The sequence below is a fragment of the Trachypithecus francoisi genome, unplaced genomic scaffold, assembly GCF_009764315.1.
Source record: "Trachypithecus francoisi isolate TF-2019V2 unplaced genomic scaffold, Tfra_2.0 Lachesis_group16, whole genome shotgun sequence".
NCBI classification, from domain to species: domain Eukaryota; kingdom Metazoa; phylum Chordata; class Mammalia; order Primates; family Cercopithecidae; genus Trachypithecus; species Trachypithecus francoisi.
Window position 1 is genome coordinate 91,521,894 of NW_022681461.1, and position 17,588 is coordinate 91,539,481.

Sequence of the window (17,588 nt, forward strand, 5' to 3'; positions counted from 1 at the left end):
TGTGCTAGATGTGTCTCTCTTAGTATTTATCTGGCTTGGGGTTTACTAAGGTTTCCCAAAAAGTGGGTTAATGTATTTAATCATATTTGGAAAACTTTCAGCCAAGGTTTAATCAAATATTTTTCTGCTCCTTTCTTTCCTTTCCTTCTGGGTTACTACCACAGATGTTATATCACTTATTCTCTCTGTGCTTTGGTTTAGATAATTTCTATTGAGCGATCTCTGAGGTCACTGACCTTTTTCTTCTGCTGTGTCTATTTTCCATTCCCTACAATAAATTTATTTTAGATATTGCATTTCTCAGTTTTAGAGTTTTCATGTGGTTTTTTTTAGCGCTTCCATCTCTCACCTATATCTATCTTTACCTGTAGATCTTTCAACATATTTATCATAATTAGATTCTTTATCTGCTAATTCCAATAGTTGGGTCACCAATGGGTATGATTGTTTTTTCTCTTAACTATGGGTCATATTTCCTATTTTTCTCATTTCTAATTTTTTGATTGTATAATGGACATTATGCATGATACTTTGTGGGGTTTAGGATTTTGTTACCTTCTTTGGAGGAATGTTGTTTTCACACCAGCAGGCAGTTAAATTACTGACAAATACCTCCTTCTGGAGGCAGTTTCAGGTTTTGTTAAGGTTTTTCAGCTTTACCTTTAGCTCTTGGATGTTGTATGTACTCCCAATGTTTGGCCCTTATAGGGTTTACTAGGCCCTTCTAACTTGGCGTGATCTGAATTCTAAATCGTCTGCCCAGCAAATGCTAACTGCTATAATCTATGTTCACCTTCCCCTGGGTTCCTTGTAGTCTCATCCTGCAAAAGTACAATTTAGGAGTCAGCCAAGGACTTCAACGGAGTCTGTTCATGGATTTTGGGACATTTCTTTTTGTGGTTCCCTCCCTTGTGGGATTTTTTCCCTTCAATATCTAGCCTCTCCGGCAGGACCAAACTCTGATATCTCACTCCTTAGGCCAAGACTGCTGCTTTCTGCTTGAACTCTACTTCCCATGAAAGGAAACTGAAAGTGCCTATGAGGAAGAAGAGGACAAATGTGGCTTTTGCTCAGTGTGGTTTCTATCTTTCAAGAGATGTTGGCTGCTCGTGGTGGCTCACGCCTGTAATCCTAGCACTTTGGGAGGCCAAGGCGGGCAGATTGCTTGAGGTCAGGGGTTCGAAACCAGCCTGGCCAACATGGTGAAGCCCCATCTCTACTAAAAATACAAAAAAAAAAAAAAAAAAATTAGCTGGGCATGGTGGCAGGTGCATGTAATCCCAGGTACTTGGGAGGCTGAGGCAAGGGAATTAATTGCTTGAACCCAAAGGTAGAGGTTGCAGTGAGCCAAGATCACGCCACTGGGTGATCATGCCTGGGTGACAGAGTGAGACTCTGTCTCAAAAAAAAAAAAAAGATGTAGACCCTCCTGCTTTTGATCAGTCTCCAATACCTTCAAAACAACTGTTCTTTTATATTTCATAATTGGTATTGGTAGGGCTGTTATTCTCATACAAGCTACTCCACCATTACTAGAAACCAGACCAGAACTATGTGCCAAAGTTTAACTATCAAACATTTCAGATGTACTCAATCTCTTTTTTTTTTTTTTTTTTTTTTTTTTTTTTTTGAGGCTGAGTCTTGTTCTGTCGCCCAGGCTGGAGTGCAGTGGCCAGATCTCAGCTCACGGCAAGCTCCGCCTCCTGGGTTCCCGCCATTCTCCTGCCTCAGCCTCCCGAGTAGCTGGGACTACAGGCGCCCGCCACCTCGCCCGGCTAGTTTTTTGTATTTTTAGTAGAGACGGGGTTTCACTGTGTTCGCCAGGATGGTCTCGATCTCCTGACTTGTGATCCGCCCGTCTCGGCCTCCAAAGTGCTGGGATTACAGGCTTGAGCCACCGCGCCCGGCCAGATGTACTCAATCTCTAAATCAGGTATTTACTGGCTAATACTCTATCACCAGTTTTAAAGCTATCTTAATTTTCTCACTCTAAGTAACACTCTGAGTATTTTAAAAAAGATAAGATGTGTGTTAGCTTGAAGTAAACACCATCTGACAAAAATATCTAGAACTTCCTTCTGGCCCAACTGAATGATTCTCTTCCCTTTTGCCCTCTTTATTTCTGGGTTGTAACTTATAAAACCAGCCACCACTTCTTTAGTAACTCTCTCTCTCGTTTCTATATGGAGTTCTCTCATTTTGTGCTTCCAGTGCCCTTTTCTGTTTTCTTCGGTTTCTTCAACCATTAACTATTGATATGCTCCAAGGTTCAGTTCTTGCCCCCTTATTTTTCTAATGATACTTGATACCCCAGGAAAACATCTATTTGAATTGCTTTTGTAAAGAAATATTTTTGTGTGAAACAGGGGACGCACAGAGAAGGAACCTCAACCATTCTCAAGGTCCTTTAAAGTAAATTGTTTAAAAGTGAACATTTGGATGACCAAATCGTTCACAATAATTTATTCTACAATGAATTACTTCCACTGGTGATACAGCAGAAGGGAGAGGGGACTGACAGCAGAAGAGATTCTTTGAATTCCAGAAGCTTGAGGTATCTGTAGATTAGAAGGGACTTTGTAATAGTGTTTCCTTTCCCAGAGGTGACTTACCAGATGGAATACTGCATTTAAAGATGAAATCATAAAGAAATATGACTTTCTTTTAACCCAACAGGAACAAAATCAGAATAAAGTGGTATTTCACTTATTTATAATTAGTGATAAAATATTTCTATTCCACGTATAGTAATTTGTCCTACCTGTTGTTAAAATTAGTACAGTAAGTAAGGTTTCTACAGCCCAACTGGCAAGGTTCCCGGACATCTGCTAAACAGGTCAACATGGACACTTCCACTGGATTATATTCACAAAAGCGATCAAACTCTTGCCAACTCTGTGTATTGCCCCAGCTCATGCTGTAAAGTTTAGTGCAGAGTTCCCTGAAACAAGAGCACAAATGCAGAAGCAGACATGAGCCAACCAAGTAAATATTTGATTTGCATAAAACTAAAACTCTATGAACTATATACTTTGGAATATATGTGAGAAAAAAAGTAAAAAAACCAAATGACTTATTTCCTAGAAACTAGAGCCTGAAAAAGTGATTGTTTTCCATGGAAAACAGGCTTCTTTCATCGTCTACCTTTTCTCTTTTTGTCAAGGTTGCTAGAAATCTCAGTGCCAAATTTAATGTTCAATTACAGTATTTGTGCATCCTTAATTCCCGGCACAATTATTTCCCCCTATATCTTTCTGATTTCTTTTTACTTTTACTTAAAGCACATGGTTGTGCCTCCACAAAGATATATTCCCTTATATTTATGTTCAGTCACAGAAGGTAAAACTAGGACATGCTCCTCTCATTTCTTTTAAGAAGCATGATAGACTTAGGGTACATTAGTTTCTTCCTGAAAAACTATACAAAAGCCATTTATATTCCCTAAGATATTCCAAAGCCTCTATATACTATTGTAATTAATACACGATATTCTTATTTTTAGTACTCAATGATTACAAAGCAACTTAAGTATGTGTATACAGCTAAAACATTCGTACCATTTCTAAAGTGCTCTCACATATGATATTCATTCATTTTATTTATGAAATACATGTTTACAATATAATTTTCATATTATTGAAATATAGAAAACTGTAAGTAAAAATTCATTCACCTTATATTTTATTTGACTGTCATATTTACCCCTATGATGAAGATATCTTTACTTTTACATTTGTTCATTCACCTCACCAATGTTTATTGAGTGTCTATCTTGTGTGAGGGCCTGTTCAAAGCACTGGAAATACAACGGTGAATAAAACAGACAAGGTCCCTGCTATCAGGGAGGCTTACACATTATGGGAATAAGGAAGCTGCAATCAAGTTACATCAGGTACCTTGATCTGGAAACTTTCCTTTTTCTAGTCCTTAACTTGCTTTCTTTCTTTTTTGTTTTGTTTATGGAGACAGAGTCTCACTCTGTCACCCAGTCTGGAGTGCAGTGGCGTGATCTCGGCTGACTGTAGCCTCTGCCTCCTGGGTTCAAGTGACTCTAGTGCCTCAGCCTCCCAAGTAGCTGGGATTATAGGCATCTGTCACCATACCTGGCTAATTTGTGTGTGTGTGTGTGTGTGTGTGTGTGTATATATATATTTTTAGTAGAGATGGGGTTTTGCCATGTTGACCAGGCTGGTCTGGAACTCTTGACCTCAGGTGATCCACCTGCCTCACCCTGGAATTACAGGCATGAGTCACTACAACTGGCTAGTCCTTAACTTTCTATAGGTTAGGTATCCTTCATCTGAAATGCTTGGGACCCAAATTTTGGATTTTTTTTTTTTGATTTTAGAATACTTGTATATACCTAATGAGATATTTTGGGGCTATGACCCAAGTCTAAACACGACATTAATTTATGTTCATATATACCTTATACACATAGCCTGAAGGTAATTTTATACAATATTTTAAATAATTTTGTGTATGATATAAAGTTTTGACTGCATTTTGACTGCGACCCATCACATGAGGTTAGGTGTGGAATTTTCCACTTGTGGTGTCATGTCAGCACTCAAAAAGTTTCAGATTTTGGAGCATTTTGGTTTTCAGATTTTTGGATTAAGGGTGGTCAATCTCTATTTGCCTTGGACAGGTTATTTAACATCTCATTGTTAGTTTCTTAAGTGTAAAAGAAAAATTACATAAATTTCTCCAATTATCTCCTAAGGTTTTATGAAGATGAAATCTGATGAAAATGAAAGCCTTCAGCAAACCATAAAACCCTGTATCAAGTTTAGAGACAGGGAAAAGCCTTCCTCACTGAAGCTCTTTTGGGACAACACAGCCATTCCGATCTCTAGTGACTCTATGTAGGTATAAACTTTTTTGTGGGCATTCAAAGAAACACTCAGCATCCCTCCCATAAATATATTTATTAACTTCTATAAGCAACCCAATTTCCTTAATTACAAGCCTAATTTAATTTCCCTTTAAGCCTTTTTGTTAATTTTCTTTGGATAATTTTCAGGTTTTTCATGTCTTTATTTATTTGGAGACAGAGTCTCGCTCTTTTTCCTGTCTTTAATTAATTAATTAATTAATTTTGAGATGGAGTCTCACTGCGTCGCCAGGCTGGAGTGCAGTGGCGCAATCTCAGCTCACTGCAACCTCTGCCTCCCAGGTTCAAGTGATTCTCCTGCCTCAGCCTCTCAAGCAGCTGGAATTACAGGCACGTGCCACCACGTCCCGCTAATTTTTGTAATTTTTTAGTAGAGACAGAGTTTCACCATATTGGCCAGGCTGGTCTCAAACTCCTGACCTCAGGTGATCTCCTGCCTCGGCCTCCTGGAGTGTTGGGATTACAGGCACGAGCCACTGCGCCTGACCTTCATGTCTTTAAAAAAAGTTGCCAAAGTTTGATTGACAGCTACTAAAGTTTGATGAGCTATTCCAGGCAAAATTTTTTGCTAAAAGTCCATCCAATTTAGAAACCACAGGAAAGACTGTTTTACTCCTGGTATTTTATATTCATTTCAGGATATCCTAGTAACATGGGGTTCCTTTTTACCCCAAATATCTCTAATAAAGCACATTTCTATTGTACCTGTGTTCTACCATGATCTTAGTTATCTTCATTTGTTTTTGTCTCTAGACTGCAATTCCTACATCCTATTTTTTTTATTGTTAATTTTTCATCCCAAGTGTATCACCCAGATGAATGCCATATGCTACCACCTAACTCTGGTTATAAGTGTTAACCCAGGTTATCCACCAATATAATAAAAAGTTCGAAGTTTCATAATTTAATAAAGAGAATGTCCCTTAGATGTCAGATCAAAACATCTTCTAAACTGTAAGTTTACTTAATGATCTCTATAAGGATAGAATTCATCTACTGCATCATCTTAAATATTTATTACCCTGACAATGCTAATCCTCCACACCCCAAAATGCTGTGCTAAAAGCACTCAGTATACAGAACAATGTTTTATATATGGTACACAATGCTCAATACACATTTGTTGGATGAAAGAATATTTTATATTTTCTAAATGCTAAGCCTATACCATGTAAGAATATAACACGTTTGCTAGGCTTAAAATCATTAATTAAAATGCCATTTTCTACTGATTTTAGTAAAGGAAAATGAAATACTAACCTACATGTTGAAGTGTTTGCTTTAGAACAACAATGCAATTTAGCCCCATCAAGGCCCGTAGAGGGAGGAGGGTGTACAGTGACTCCAGGGTGAACAGATTGTGAGCTTTCAAGAAAACACTGCCAAAGAGGATCTTGAGGCAAGGGCTGGGTCTTACAACCCTCGATGAGACCATCAACAATCTCCATTTCCGTTTTCTTGGACATCAGAATTCTCTTGCAGGCATTTTGGCAAGCGTGGTCTTCAGCTCTGTCACAGCAATATAAACCTACATTTTCAGAATATAAGTGGCTTAATTAGCTGTTTGTTTGTTTTTATTATACTTTAAGTTCTGGGATACATGTGCAGAACGTGCAGATATGTTACATAGGTATACAGGTGCCATGGTGGTTTGCTGAACCCATCAACCCATCATCTACATTAGGTATTTCTCCTAATGCTATCCCTCCCCTAGCCCCCCACTCCCTGACAGGCCCTGGTATGTGATGTTCCCCTTCCTGTGTCCATGTGTTCTCATAGTTCAACTCCCACTTATGAGTGAGAACATGCAGTATTTGGTTTTCTGTTCTTGTGTTAGTTTGCTGAGAATGATAGTTTCCAGCTTCATCCATGTCCCTGCAAAGGACATGAACTCATCCTTTTTTATGGCTGCATAGTATTCCATGGTGTATATGTGCCACATTTTCTTTATTCAGTCTATCACTGACGTGTGCGTGTGTGTGTTTTTTTTTTTTTTTTTTTTTTGGTCATGCTCTGCTTAGCACAGAACATGGCAGTATAGTGGAAGCCATTACTACTACTCTTAGTTATATGTCAGTATTTGCAGAATACAGGCCCTACCAAATTCTCTCTCTATTACTTTGCAGTGTAGCAAAAAGGTGAGGAGCTAAAGGTGGACAAGGTATCTATTACCAGAATTCACCACTGTCCCCAGTCATGGGATCGTTAGCACCATCCTTACAAAAATGAAAGGCTATCCTACACCTAAGAAGTTCTCACAGGAGAGGTATTTGACATTCCTAGAAAAGGTATTACAGATCAAGCTGGAATTATTTCCTGCTAGAAACAATTACCTAAAAGGGATTGTGTTCTTGACATGAGAGAAATGATTAATTTTTATAGCAGCAAACACAAACACCATATTGAGAGGTGAAGCCAGCTGGGCTTCTGGGTTGGGTAGGGACTTGGAGAACTTTTCTGTCTAGCTAAAGGTTTGTAAACGCACCAATCAGCACTCTGTAAAATGGACCAAGCAGTAGGACCTGGCGGGGCCAAATAAGGAAATAAAAGCTGGCCACCTGAGCCAGCAGCAGCAACCTGCTTGGGTTCCCTTCTATGGTGTGGAATCTTTGTTCTCTCACTCTTCACAATAAATCTTGCTGCTGCTCATTCTTTGGGTCTGCACTACCTTTATGAGCCGTAACACTCACTGCGAAGGTCTGCAGCTTCACTCCTGAAGTCAGCGAGACCACGAACCCACTGGGAGGAACAAGCAACTCTAGACGCCACCTTTCAGAGCTGTAACACTCACTGCAAAGGTCTGTAGCTTCACTCTTGAAGTCAGTGAGACCAAGAAGCCACCGGAAGGAACCAATTCCGGACACAATATTTCATCACATTCCAGGACCACATAAAGCTTTTATGTATCTTATGCTACTGTTGTAACATAAATAACACAGTAGCGAACTCTGACAAGGTATCAGTTTGGCTCTGCCTTTAATTTTCTCAAAGAATCGGAAATAAAAAAACACTTTCAACCATACTACAGAATTCAGAAGGGCTTCTTTGAAGTAGTTTTCTTTGACTTTGGAAGAAATCTGTGCATATCTGTTTGGCGCCTTCTTTTCCAGATTCCTCTGTATCGGCAAAGACGGAGATGGTTGTTCTATCCTTAAAACTTCTTTCGACTTTTTTATTGAGCTGCCATCTCCTTAGCTCCAGCAGTACCTCTATATAGACTAAACGTCAGAGAGCACAGATCTGCCTTTAAAACAAATGAAGGTTATTGGGGCAATGCTCCATCCTCTGATTTTGACCACACGGCTACACCACAGGATGTCAAAAGCCATTAGAGTTCTGATTTAGATGGTGGCCAAGCAAGGCACACAGTACTGCTTTTGAGTTACAAAAAATAAGTGTTTCTTTCTTTTCGTCTTTTCTTTTTCCCCACCCCGAGGCAGGGTCTTGCTTTGTTGCCCTGGCTGGAGTGCAGTGATGCGATGATGGCTCACTGCAACCTTGAACTCCTGGGCTCAAGCAATCCTACAGCTTCAGCCTCCTGAGGAGCTGGGTGTGCCACCACATCCAGCTAATTATTACTATTTTTTTTTGTAGAGCTGGATTCTCGCTTTGTTACCTAGGCTGGTCTCAAACTCTTGGCTCAAGTGATTCTCCTGCCTCAGCATCACAAAGCACTGAGATTACAGACGTAAGCCACAGAGTCTCTTTCAATATCCCAGTGTAAATCAAAACATTGACATCTTATACATCAGCCTTTGGTCAGTTTAGTCAATCTGTTTTTATAAATCTGATCACCTCTAGGTGAAGAAAATGGATTCCAGGATGTACAAAGCTGAGACTCTGAAGAGCCATATCAGGTGCAGTTTCATCAGGAGGCCCTGATTTTTAAAAGATATCAGGCTGTCTTCTCATTTTTATGACTTTTTAATTACAAAAGTAATAATTGCTCATTGGCAAAAATTAAAACACTATGGAAAATATATAAAGTGAAACAATTAGGTATAAACTAAAAATGTATCAAACTATATTTTTAGTTCTGTGATTTAAATCACAGAATTTTTTTTTTTTTTGCTTAATACATCTTGGACTTCACTATTTTTTAGAGACAGGGTCTTGCTCTGTCACCCAGGCTGGAGTGCAGTGGCACAGTAATAATTCGCTGCAGCCTTGACCTCCTGGGCTCAAGCCATCTTCCTGCCTCTACCTCTCAAGTAGCTAGGACTACAGCTATGTGCCACCATGCCCAGTTAATTTTTTAATTTTTTGGAGACATAGGGTCTCACTATGTTGCCCAGGCTGCTTTTGAATGCTTGGCCTCAGGCAATCCTCCCATCCAGGCCTCCCACAGTGCTGAGGTTACAGGTGTGAGCCACTATGCTGGCCAACTCGGGCCGGCCTCCCTCCCTCCCTCCCTTCCTCCCTTCCTTCCTGACGGAGTCTCACTCTGTTGCTAAGGCTGGAGTGCTGTGGTGGAATCTTGGCTCAATGCAACCTCCACCTCCAAGGTTCAATCAATTCTCCTGCCTCAGCCTCCCGAGTAGCTGGGATTACAGGCACGTGCCACCACACCTGGCTGATTTTTGTATTTTTAGTAGAGACAGGGTTTCACCACATTGGTCAGGTTGTGCTCGAACTCCTGACCTCAGGTGATCTGCCCACCTCAGCCTCCCAAAGTGCTGGGATTACAGGCGTGAGCCACCGTGCCTGGCCTTTTTGTTTTGTTTTAGAAGGATCTCTCTCTGTCATCCAGACTGGAGTGCAGTGGCGGGATCTTGGCTCACTGCAACCTCAGCCTCCCAGATTCATGCGATACTCCAGCCTCAGCCTCCCAAGTAGCTGGGATCACAAGTGTGTGAACCTGGCTAATTTTTGTATTTTCTGTAGAGACAGAGTTTCACCATGTTGCCCAGGCTGGTCTCAAACTCCTGAGCTCAAAACGATCTGCCTGTCTTGGCCTCCCAAAGTGTTGGGATTACAGGCGTGAGCCACCACACTCAGCCTTGGACTTCTTTCTATGTAAGAAGTCTTTTTTGGTTGGTTGCCAAGTTTTTATTATTCTATAGGTATGCCATAATTTATTTAATCAATTTTAATCAATACTGTATTGATGGATGTTTGGGTTGTTTGTAATTTTTCTCTATTATACCAGCATTGTAGTGAACATCGTTTATATGCATATATATATTTTTTGCAAATTTGTATAAGTTTTCTTGTGAGATAAATTCTGAGAAATGGAACTGCTAGATCAAAAGCTTATAATAATTTGAAATACTCATGGTCATTACCTAACTTCTCTCCAAAAAGTCCGTATCAGTGAACTCTCCCACCCTCAGAATTGAGAATTCCTGTTTCTTCATACCCTCTACAGTCTCATCTTTCTTGGCCCCTTTTGGCTGTGACAATATTCTTCAATCTGCCAAATCTAAATACCAAAGAAAGTCTGATATTTCTCAAATGACCCAGACTGCAGATATCTACAAGAACGTATCACTTCTTTGTACACTCTTTTACCAAAGATTGAAATGAGAAGAATATGTCCCTTTTACTTACTATCTGTTGGGTTCCTCATTGGATAAGATTGAGTATAATTGTTCACACAATGTATTAATTGTGGACTAATAGAGGCACAATAATTTTCCACTGCTTTGATCTGAGATGGACCAGGAGAAGAGTCTGTTCGAAAAATGGCTTGACAGTATTCTCGGCAGTTTGTGTGATGACCTGCATAACTGCAACAAACCGAGCCCACTATGGAGAAAAAAAGAGAAGGCACTGAAATGAAAACAGCTTTTTCTTAACATTAAATCAACCTCATAATGATGGAACAATATGTCTTTCTAAATTTGAGAAATAAAACCATGCCACAGAAGATGAACACTTAAAATTGGCACTTCTGTATATTTAATCATGGGGACATTCAAGTGCTCACTAGTATAAGAAAGTCATTATTCATCAACTTACAGTCTGTAGTCCAGTGGTTCTCTACAGGAGCAGTCCCACACCCCACAAGGAGTTGGACTACGACAGGCATTTAGTACATGGGGGTTAGGGCTGCTAAATGTCTTGTAACGCATAGGACAGTCTCAAACAACAAACACTGTCTCTGAAAATGCCAAGAGTGCCCATGTTGAAAACCAGTGAAGCAGTGTCTTTCTGTGTTAGATTTGTAGAGGTTTATAAACACAAAGCAAAGCAAAACCAAACCAAACCAAAATAAAACAAAACCCCAAATCCCTCACATTTATAAAATAGGGCAGTAAAAACTAAGTGATGAAAGGATCATTCAAACAATCTGACATTTATATAACTGTATATCTTGAAACAAAATCCCGAAAGTTCTATACAGTTTGAACATCTATCTGTAAGAGTATGCCTAAATTGAGATAGACTTCATCTCACAATTGATATGACCTGCTTCAACACGGAAAAGAAAACTCATTTGAAATAAATATTACTCTGGATTTATGTATTAAAAAAATTAATGGGCTGCCATTGAAGGTATTCTGGGAGACCTAGATGAGTACCTGGGGGTGCAGATGTGGGATCTGTAATGGACAAGAACAAGAACCCCTCACAGGAATCTAAGGGAGTCTGTGGGAGGCTGAAGGGAGAGGTAGAGGTATGGCAGGAAGAGGTTAAGAGAAAGTAGGGGAGTCGGGCGCTATGGCTCACACCTATAATCCCAGTACTTTGGAAGTCCAGGAGTTTGATGCCAGCCTGGGCAAAATGTTGAAACTCCATCTATACTAAAAATACAAAAATTAGCTGGGGGCGGTAGCATGTGCTTGTGGTCCCAATTACTAGGGAGGTTGAGGTGGAAGGATGGTTTGAGCCCAGGAGGCGGAGGTTGCAGTCAGCCAAGACCTTGCCACCACACTCTAGCCTCAGTAACACAGCCAAACCTTTTCTCAAAAAGAAAAAAGGAGAGAGAGAGAGAGAGAGAGAGAAAGCAGGGAGGAAATTCTTGATAATTATTAGGAATAGATGTGGAGGAACCAGAATCAGGTTTCCAGTGAATTCCAAAGACCAATGAGTAGGGAGTTCAAGTGACTTCCAGAAATAATGATAATGATGATAATAAAGTCATAATTGAAGAAACTGAACTAGGACTGAACTGATGTACGACAAGCCTCAGTTTCCCAGACCAGGAAACTATTCCATACCTACTGTACCACCTCTTTTAAACCTGCAACTGCTACCAAACTTACTGTGTTTATTGCCAAAGAGTTCATTTTCTTCACAAAGAACACTTTATTTTATTTTTTTTTTTTTTGAGACAGAGTCTTGCTCTGTCGCCCAGGCTGGAGTGCAGTGGTGTGATCTTGGCTTACTGTAACCTCCGCCTCCTGGGTTCAAGCGATTCTCCTGCCTCAGCCTCTCTAGTAGCTGGGATTACAGGCACATGCCACTACACCCAGCTAATTTTTATATTTTTAGTAGAGATGGGTTTTCACCATATAGGCCAGGCCGGTCTCGAACTCCTGACCTCAAGGGATCCACCCATCTCTGCCTCCCAAAGTGCCGGGGTTATAGGCGTGAGCCACAGCGCCTGGCCAAAGAACAATGATTAATGGCCACATTTATCACTATAAACCTCAGTGATGGTGGTGGGGAATAGTGAGGACATGTAAGAATAGACATATAGGAATAGGACAAGATGCCTATCTTCTGATTCTTCCAATCAGCTGGCCTTTTCACCAGTGTGGGAGGACATAAGATTATATGCCTGAGACCACCTGGAAAATCTTGAACTAAGCCCCAGTCAGAAAGGATAGAAGATACAGTACAGACAGCAAATGTTTCTTATTATCCTTCAATATACTTCCCTGCTGAGCTAAAGAACTCTTTGTTCCTAAATGTGTTTTCCCATCTCTAACTGCACTCACTATTCCCTTCACTTGTAAGCCCTTCCTCCAATCTCCATTTCCTCCATTCTCTGCTGTTCACATCTTACCCATCCTTCATGGCCCGGATCAGCTACCAACTCCATGAAGCCACCTCTAAGTACCCCTGCAAAATATGATCCCTTCTTTCTCTGAACTCCTGCAGCACTTTATCCCGTGACACTATCTCATATCCTACCATATCCCAGGGTTCTTTGTGTACAGGTCGTGTCCTCCACAGATGTGTCTGCCCCACACTGACCAAGTACTCAATCAATGTCTGCTGAATGAACTGAGACACAGCACTCGGCAAGTGCAACATTACATAGCATGGGTGTACTTAACTTCTGAAAATGGGCCTATTTATTGGGTTGTGATCATCCTCTAGCACATACAGCTTTAGTCTCTGCATTGTAGATCTACAATTAGGACATGGGAATTGTTATAATACATGAATGACCTAAATACACCATGGGAAACAGCCTATTGGAATCCTGCTGTACACATTGCTTCAGATGGCTAAGTATATCTTTGGACTGCTTGTACAACCATTGATAAATATACTTACTTTCATTTCTGCTAATGCAACTGAAAAGAGCATTCTGTAAATTAAAGAAAAACAAATAAACAGAAATTAACAACCAGACAGAATTTGTAATTTAATTCCACTTTATGGTTACATGGAAATCATGATATTAAAACTATTTAATTCTTCTCTAAATCCAAGACTGAAAACACAGAAGTTATGAAATGATAACCTGGTAAAAAGGGAAACCATCTTCCAACATATATCAGGATCAAGATGACTACTCAGAGCCATAAGCTGACCAGTTATAGCAAACTAAGTTTATATAAAGCTGTGTGTATGTGGGGTTGGAGGCGCTACAAAGTATTAATCTTAATTATTCCTTGCAGGATATAAAAAACTTTCCAGAAAATAATCTAATAAATGACATCTAGGGAAATATATATTTCATGTAACCACTGCATTTTAGATTTGAAAGGACTTTATTTTTTTTTTTTTTTTTTTTTTTTTTTGAGACGGAGTCTTGCTCTGCCGCCCAGGCTGGAGTGCAGTGGCCGGGTCTCAGCTCACTGCAAGCTCCGCCTCCCGGGTTTACGCCATTCTCCTGCCTCAGCCTCCCAAGCAGCCGGGACTACAGGCGCCCCCACGTCGCCCGGCTAGTTTTTTTTGTATTTTTTAGTAGAGACGGGGTTCACCATGTTACCAGATGGTCTCGATCTCCTGACCTCGTGATCCGCCCGTCTCGGCCTCCCAAAGTGCTGGGATTACAGGCTTGAGCCACCGCGCCCGGCCTGAAAGGACTTTAGACATTATCTCTACTTGTTGTCAAACATGGCTGTACACCGGAATCACCTGAGTTTCCTAGACCTTACCCTAGACTACAGATTCAGAACCTAGGGGTGAGGCACAGAAATCCAAATTTTAAACAAGACTTCAAACATGGTCTTTTTATAGCCATCCTGGGACCAGAGTTTGGGAATCTATCATTTTGCAGATGAAGAAACTGTTTCCTCAGCAGGGAAAATAGACCCGCCCCTGGTAACAGAAAAAGTCAAAAGCAGAGTTTGAGACTATAATTAGTGTCTCTAGAGGGCGTATTGTTCAGAAGACACACCCAGTATTAAAGTCAATGTAAAGAAAATAAAACCCAAAACAAGACAAAAATGAAAAACTTATACAAAGCCATTTGGATATTTAGGGCTTGTCAGCTATGATTAATATCAATCACAATGGGAAGATAATGACTTCCTAAAAGAAATAATATGGGCATAAATTACAGGCAGAATAAAATCAAGCATACCTTTATTGTTGAAACAAGATGAGTTTGGCTTTTAAATGCAGCCAAACTGCAAGCTGTCTAGGTGATAGGGATTTGTTAAAGGATCAGCTACTAGCATTTAAAACCTAGCTTCAAAGATCTCTCTATGTAGCTTTGTGAAGCTATATTCATTCATTGTCTCTGCTAAATAATATTCCATTGTAGGAATATGCCACACTTGATTTAACACTTTAAGGCAAAACAAAATAAAACAGAAAATCCTGGGCCTCATAGATAAGGGTTCTGAATTCACCCAATATGAATTCTTTCTGCTGGAGACTCCATCAAGCAATATAACAGGAGTGAAAAAGTAAATATTCTTAGTGTTCATTAACAATGATCTTGTTTATATCTCTCTTCATTCATGTTTCCTTGTTTTAGTGTGACTTTTCAGTTATCCATTATCGATAACTCTCTATTTAAAGGGATTCACTAGACTCAGGAACACTTATAAAATGATCTAAATCAATATTAAAAAGTAGTCAGCTACCAGTCGGCCAAGGTGGCTCACACCTGTAATCCCAGCACTTTGGGAGGCCGAGGTGGGTGGGTCGCCTGAGGTTGGGAGTTTGAGATCAGCCTGACAAACATGGAGAAACCCTGTCTTTACTGAAAATACAAAATTAGCCAGGTGTGGTGGTACATGCCTGTAATCCCAGCTACTCGGGAGGCTGAGGCAGGAGAATCGCTTGAACCCAGGAGGTGGAGGTTGCGGTGAGCTGAGATCGTGCCACTGCACTCCAGCCTGGGCAACAACAGCGAAACTCTGTCTCAAAAAAAAAAATAAATAAATAAAAATAAAAACAAAAAATAAAATAAAAAAATTAAAAAAAGGTAGTCAGTCATCAACTTTCTAGTCCTCTTTGACTGGATGAATACAACTCTCATTGCTCTTTTCTTTCTAATAAGATGTTTGTTCCCTTTGGTTTGGCTTTTTTTTGACCTGGTACCTGAATAAATATGTTTGATATCTTGGTGGCTTTCTTGGGTTGCATGGCCTGATTTTCTAGTATTTGACATTTTTCTAGTTATTTTTAAAGTTTCCACAGAAGTGGTTTTCAACCAGGGGTGATTTTGCTTCCCAGGGTACATTTGGCAGTGTCTGGAGACATTTTTGGTTGTCACAACTGAGGGGTGGGGAGTGCCGGGAGGCCAGGGACACTGCTAAGCATCCTACACTGCACAGGACAGTCTCCCTCCCCCAAAACATTATCCAGACCAAAATGCCAATGGTGCCAAGACTGATAAACTCTGCTCTAGAGACTTACATATTTGTTCAACCTGGATGTTTAAAACACTGACCTTACAAATAAATGTCACTCAGCCTATGGATCACTTAGCTTCAGAGAGAGGTACTACTAAAGGAGACAAAACCTGTGAAATGTCAGAAATCATCTAGTACAACTTCCTTATTTAACAGAAGCCAGAGACCAAGACCTAGAAAGGGGAAATACTTATGGACAATAGCTTTTACTTACTAACAGGGCATGGCAAACTATAGCACACAAGCAAATCTTGCCTGCCACCTGTTTTTGGAAATAAAGTTTTTATTGGAACACAGATATGCCTATTCATTTACATACTTTCAAAATTGTAATTTTTTATTTACATACTTTTTGAAATTAAAAAATTTTTAAGACACAGGATTTTGCTATGTTGCCCAGGTTGGCCTCCACCCTGCTGCCTCCCAAGTACCTGGGACTACAAGTGCATGCCAAGCTCATTTACATATTTTATATGGCTGCCTCACGTTAAGTACACTTTTATGGCAAAGTTGCATAGACAGAGAGTGAATGATCTCCAAGCCTAAAATATTTGCTATCTGGCCCTTTACAGAAAAAGTCTCCCAACACCTGAAGAAAAAGGAAAACAGCACAGTTGCTTCCCTTGATGTCACATCCAGAGTTCAGAGATGTTCTTCAAGCATCTCTTATTTCTCTTGATGTTCATTAATAGACCTTTCATGCCTAAGTTTACCTGAATCTGCTGAACTAAAAATCTTGTATATTTTCAGATGGCAGCATCATGTGAAAATTACCGTTAACTACTAACATTTTAGTGTTAATAAATACCATCTTACCTCTTCACCCATTTTAAGGTTTAAAATAATGTTCCTTCATTCCAGTTATCCAGCAATTGATGAATAAATTCTGTTACACCTATCATGATTTAATAGACTGATCATATCTCCCTCTTTGATGAATGACTCCTAAATTTACTATATGTAACTCTACCTTTTTACCACTTTAACTACTGCTGATTAGTCTGACAGGGCTTAGGACATACACATAATGAGTTATAGGATTAACTTAATAGTTTCTTCATTTCTTAAGTCAGCCTGTCTTGAAGTCTTAGCTAGTCAATTTTTAAGTCTTTCAAAAGTCTGCCATCTAACTTTTGAAAGGTAACTTTCTGACTTTTGGAGGTAACTGAGGGTTCGTATTCACTACTATGGAGTCTCTTTTCACCTGCTTACCAATGCCACACCCAATGTGCCCCCATATAACAGATCCCTCCCCTACTCATGTTACTCAAGAATAGGTCAAAACTACAGCGGTGCGGAGGTGAGGATCTACCATAACCTCAAAGACGCAAAGAACATGCCAGCATACTGGAGTTGACAGGGTCTCAAGAGAACTTCAAATCCAAAAGCTGTCACTATCTTGTCGGAGAGCCAGATATGCACAGCAAGCAAAGGACAGAGCCAGAACTGGAACCCAGACTGCCCTGCCAGTGCTCTTCCATGACACTGCACCAAGAATAGTCTGGATTGTTTTTCTCAATGCAGCCAATGCAAGGTTGAATGTTTGTTCACAGAGTAATCTATTTAACCAGTCCCCTATTTTTAAAGTCAGTACCTTAAATTGTAACCAAAAAAGTCACCATTTTCTTGAGGTTAATATTATTTTCCTTAAAAATATTTTCATCCTAAAAAAAAAACTTGATCCTAAAATCTTTCCTGTG

At 39.9% G+C, this 17,588-nt stretch overlaps 1 protein-coding gene across 4 annotated transcripts in view; it reads right to left on the bottom strand.

Moving 5' to 3' along the window:
* The window catches only part of RECK (reversion inducing cysteine rich protein with kazal motifs), an 87,934-nt gene that overhangs the window by 29,877 nt on the left and 40,469 nt on the right, over nucleotides 1–17,588 (bottom strand). For 3 of the 4 annotated variants that reach the window (XM_033238118.1, XM_033238119.1, XM_033238117.1), the window contains 4 exons: nucleotides 13,349–13,382; nucleotides 10,448–10,645; nucleotides 6,158–6,425; nucleotides 2,762–2,941 (listed from right to left, as the gene is read on the bottom strand). In XM_033238118.1, coding sequence (XP_033094009.1) covers nucleotides 2,762–2,941; nucleotides 6,158–6,425; nucleotides 10,448–10,645; nucleotides 13,349–13,382 — 680 coding nt within the window. Of the gene's footprint in view, nucleotides 1–2,761; nucleotides 2,942–6,157; nucleotides 6,426–7,378; nucleotides 8,142–10,447; nucleotides 10,646–13,348; nucleotides 13,383–17,588 lie in introns of those variants that run through there. The other variant, XM_033238120.1, reaches the window with a different exon arrangement.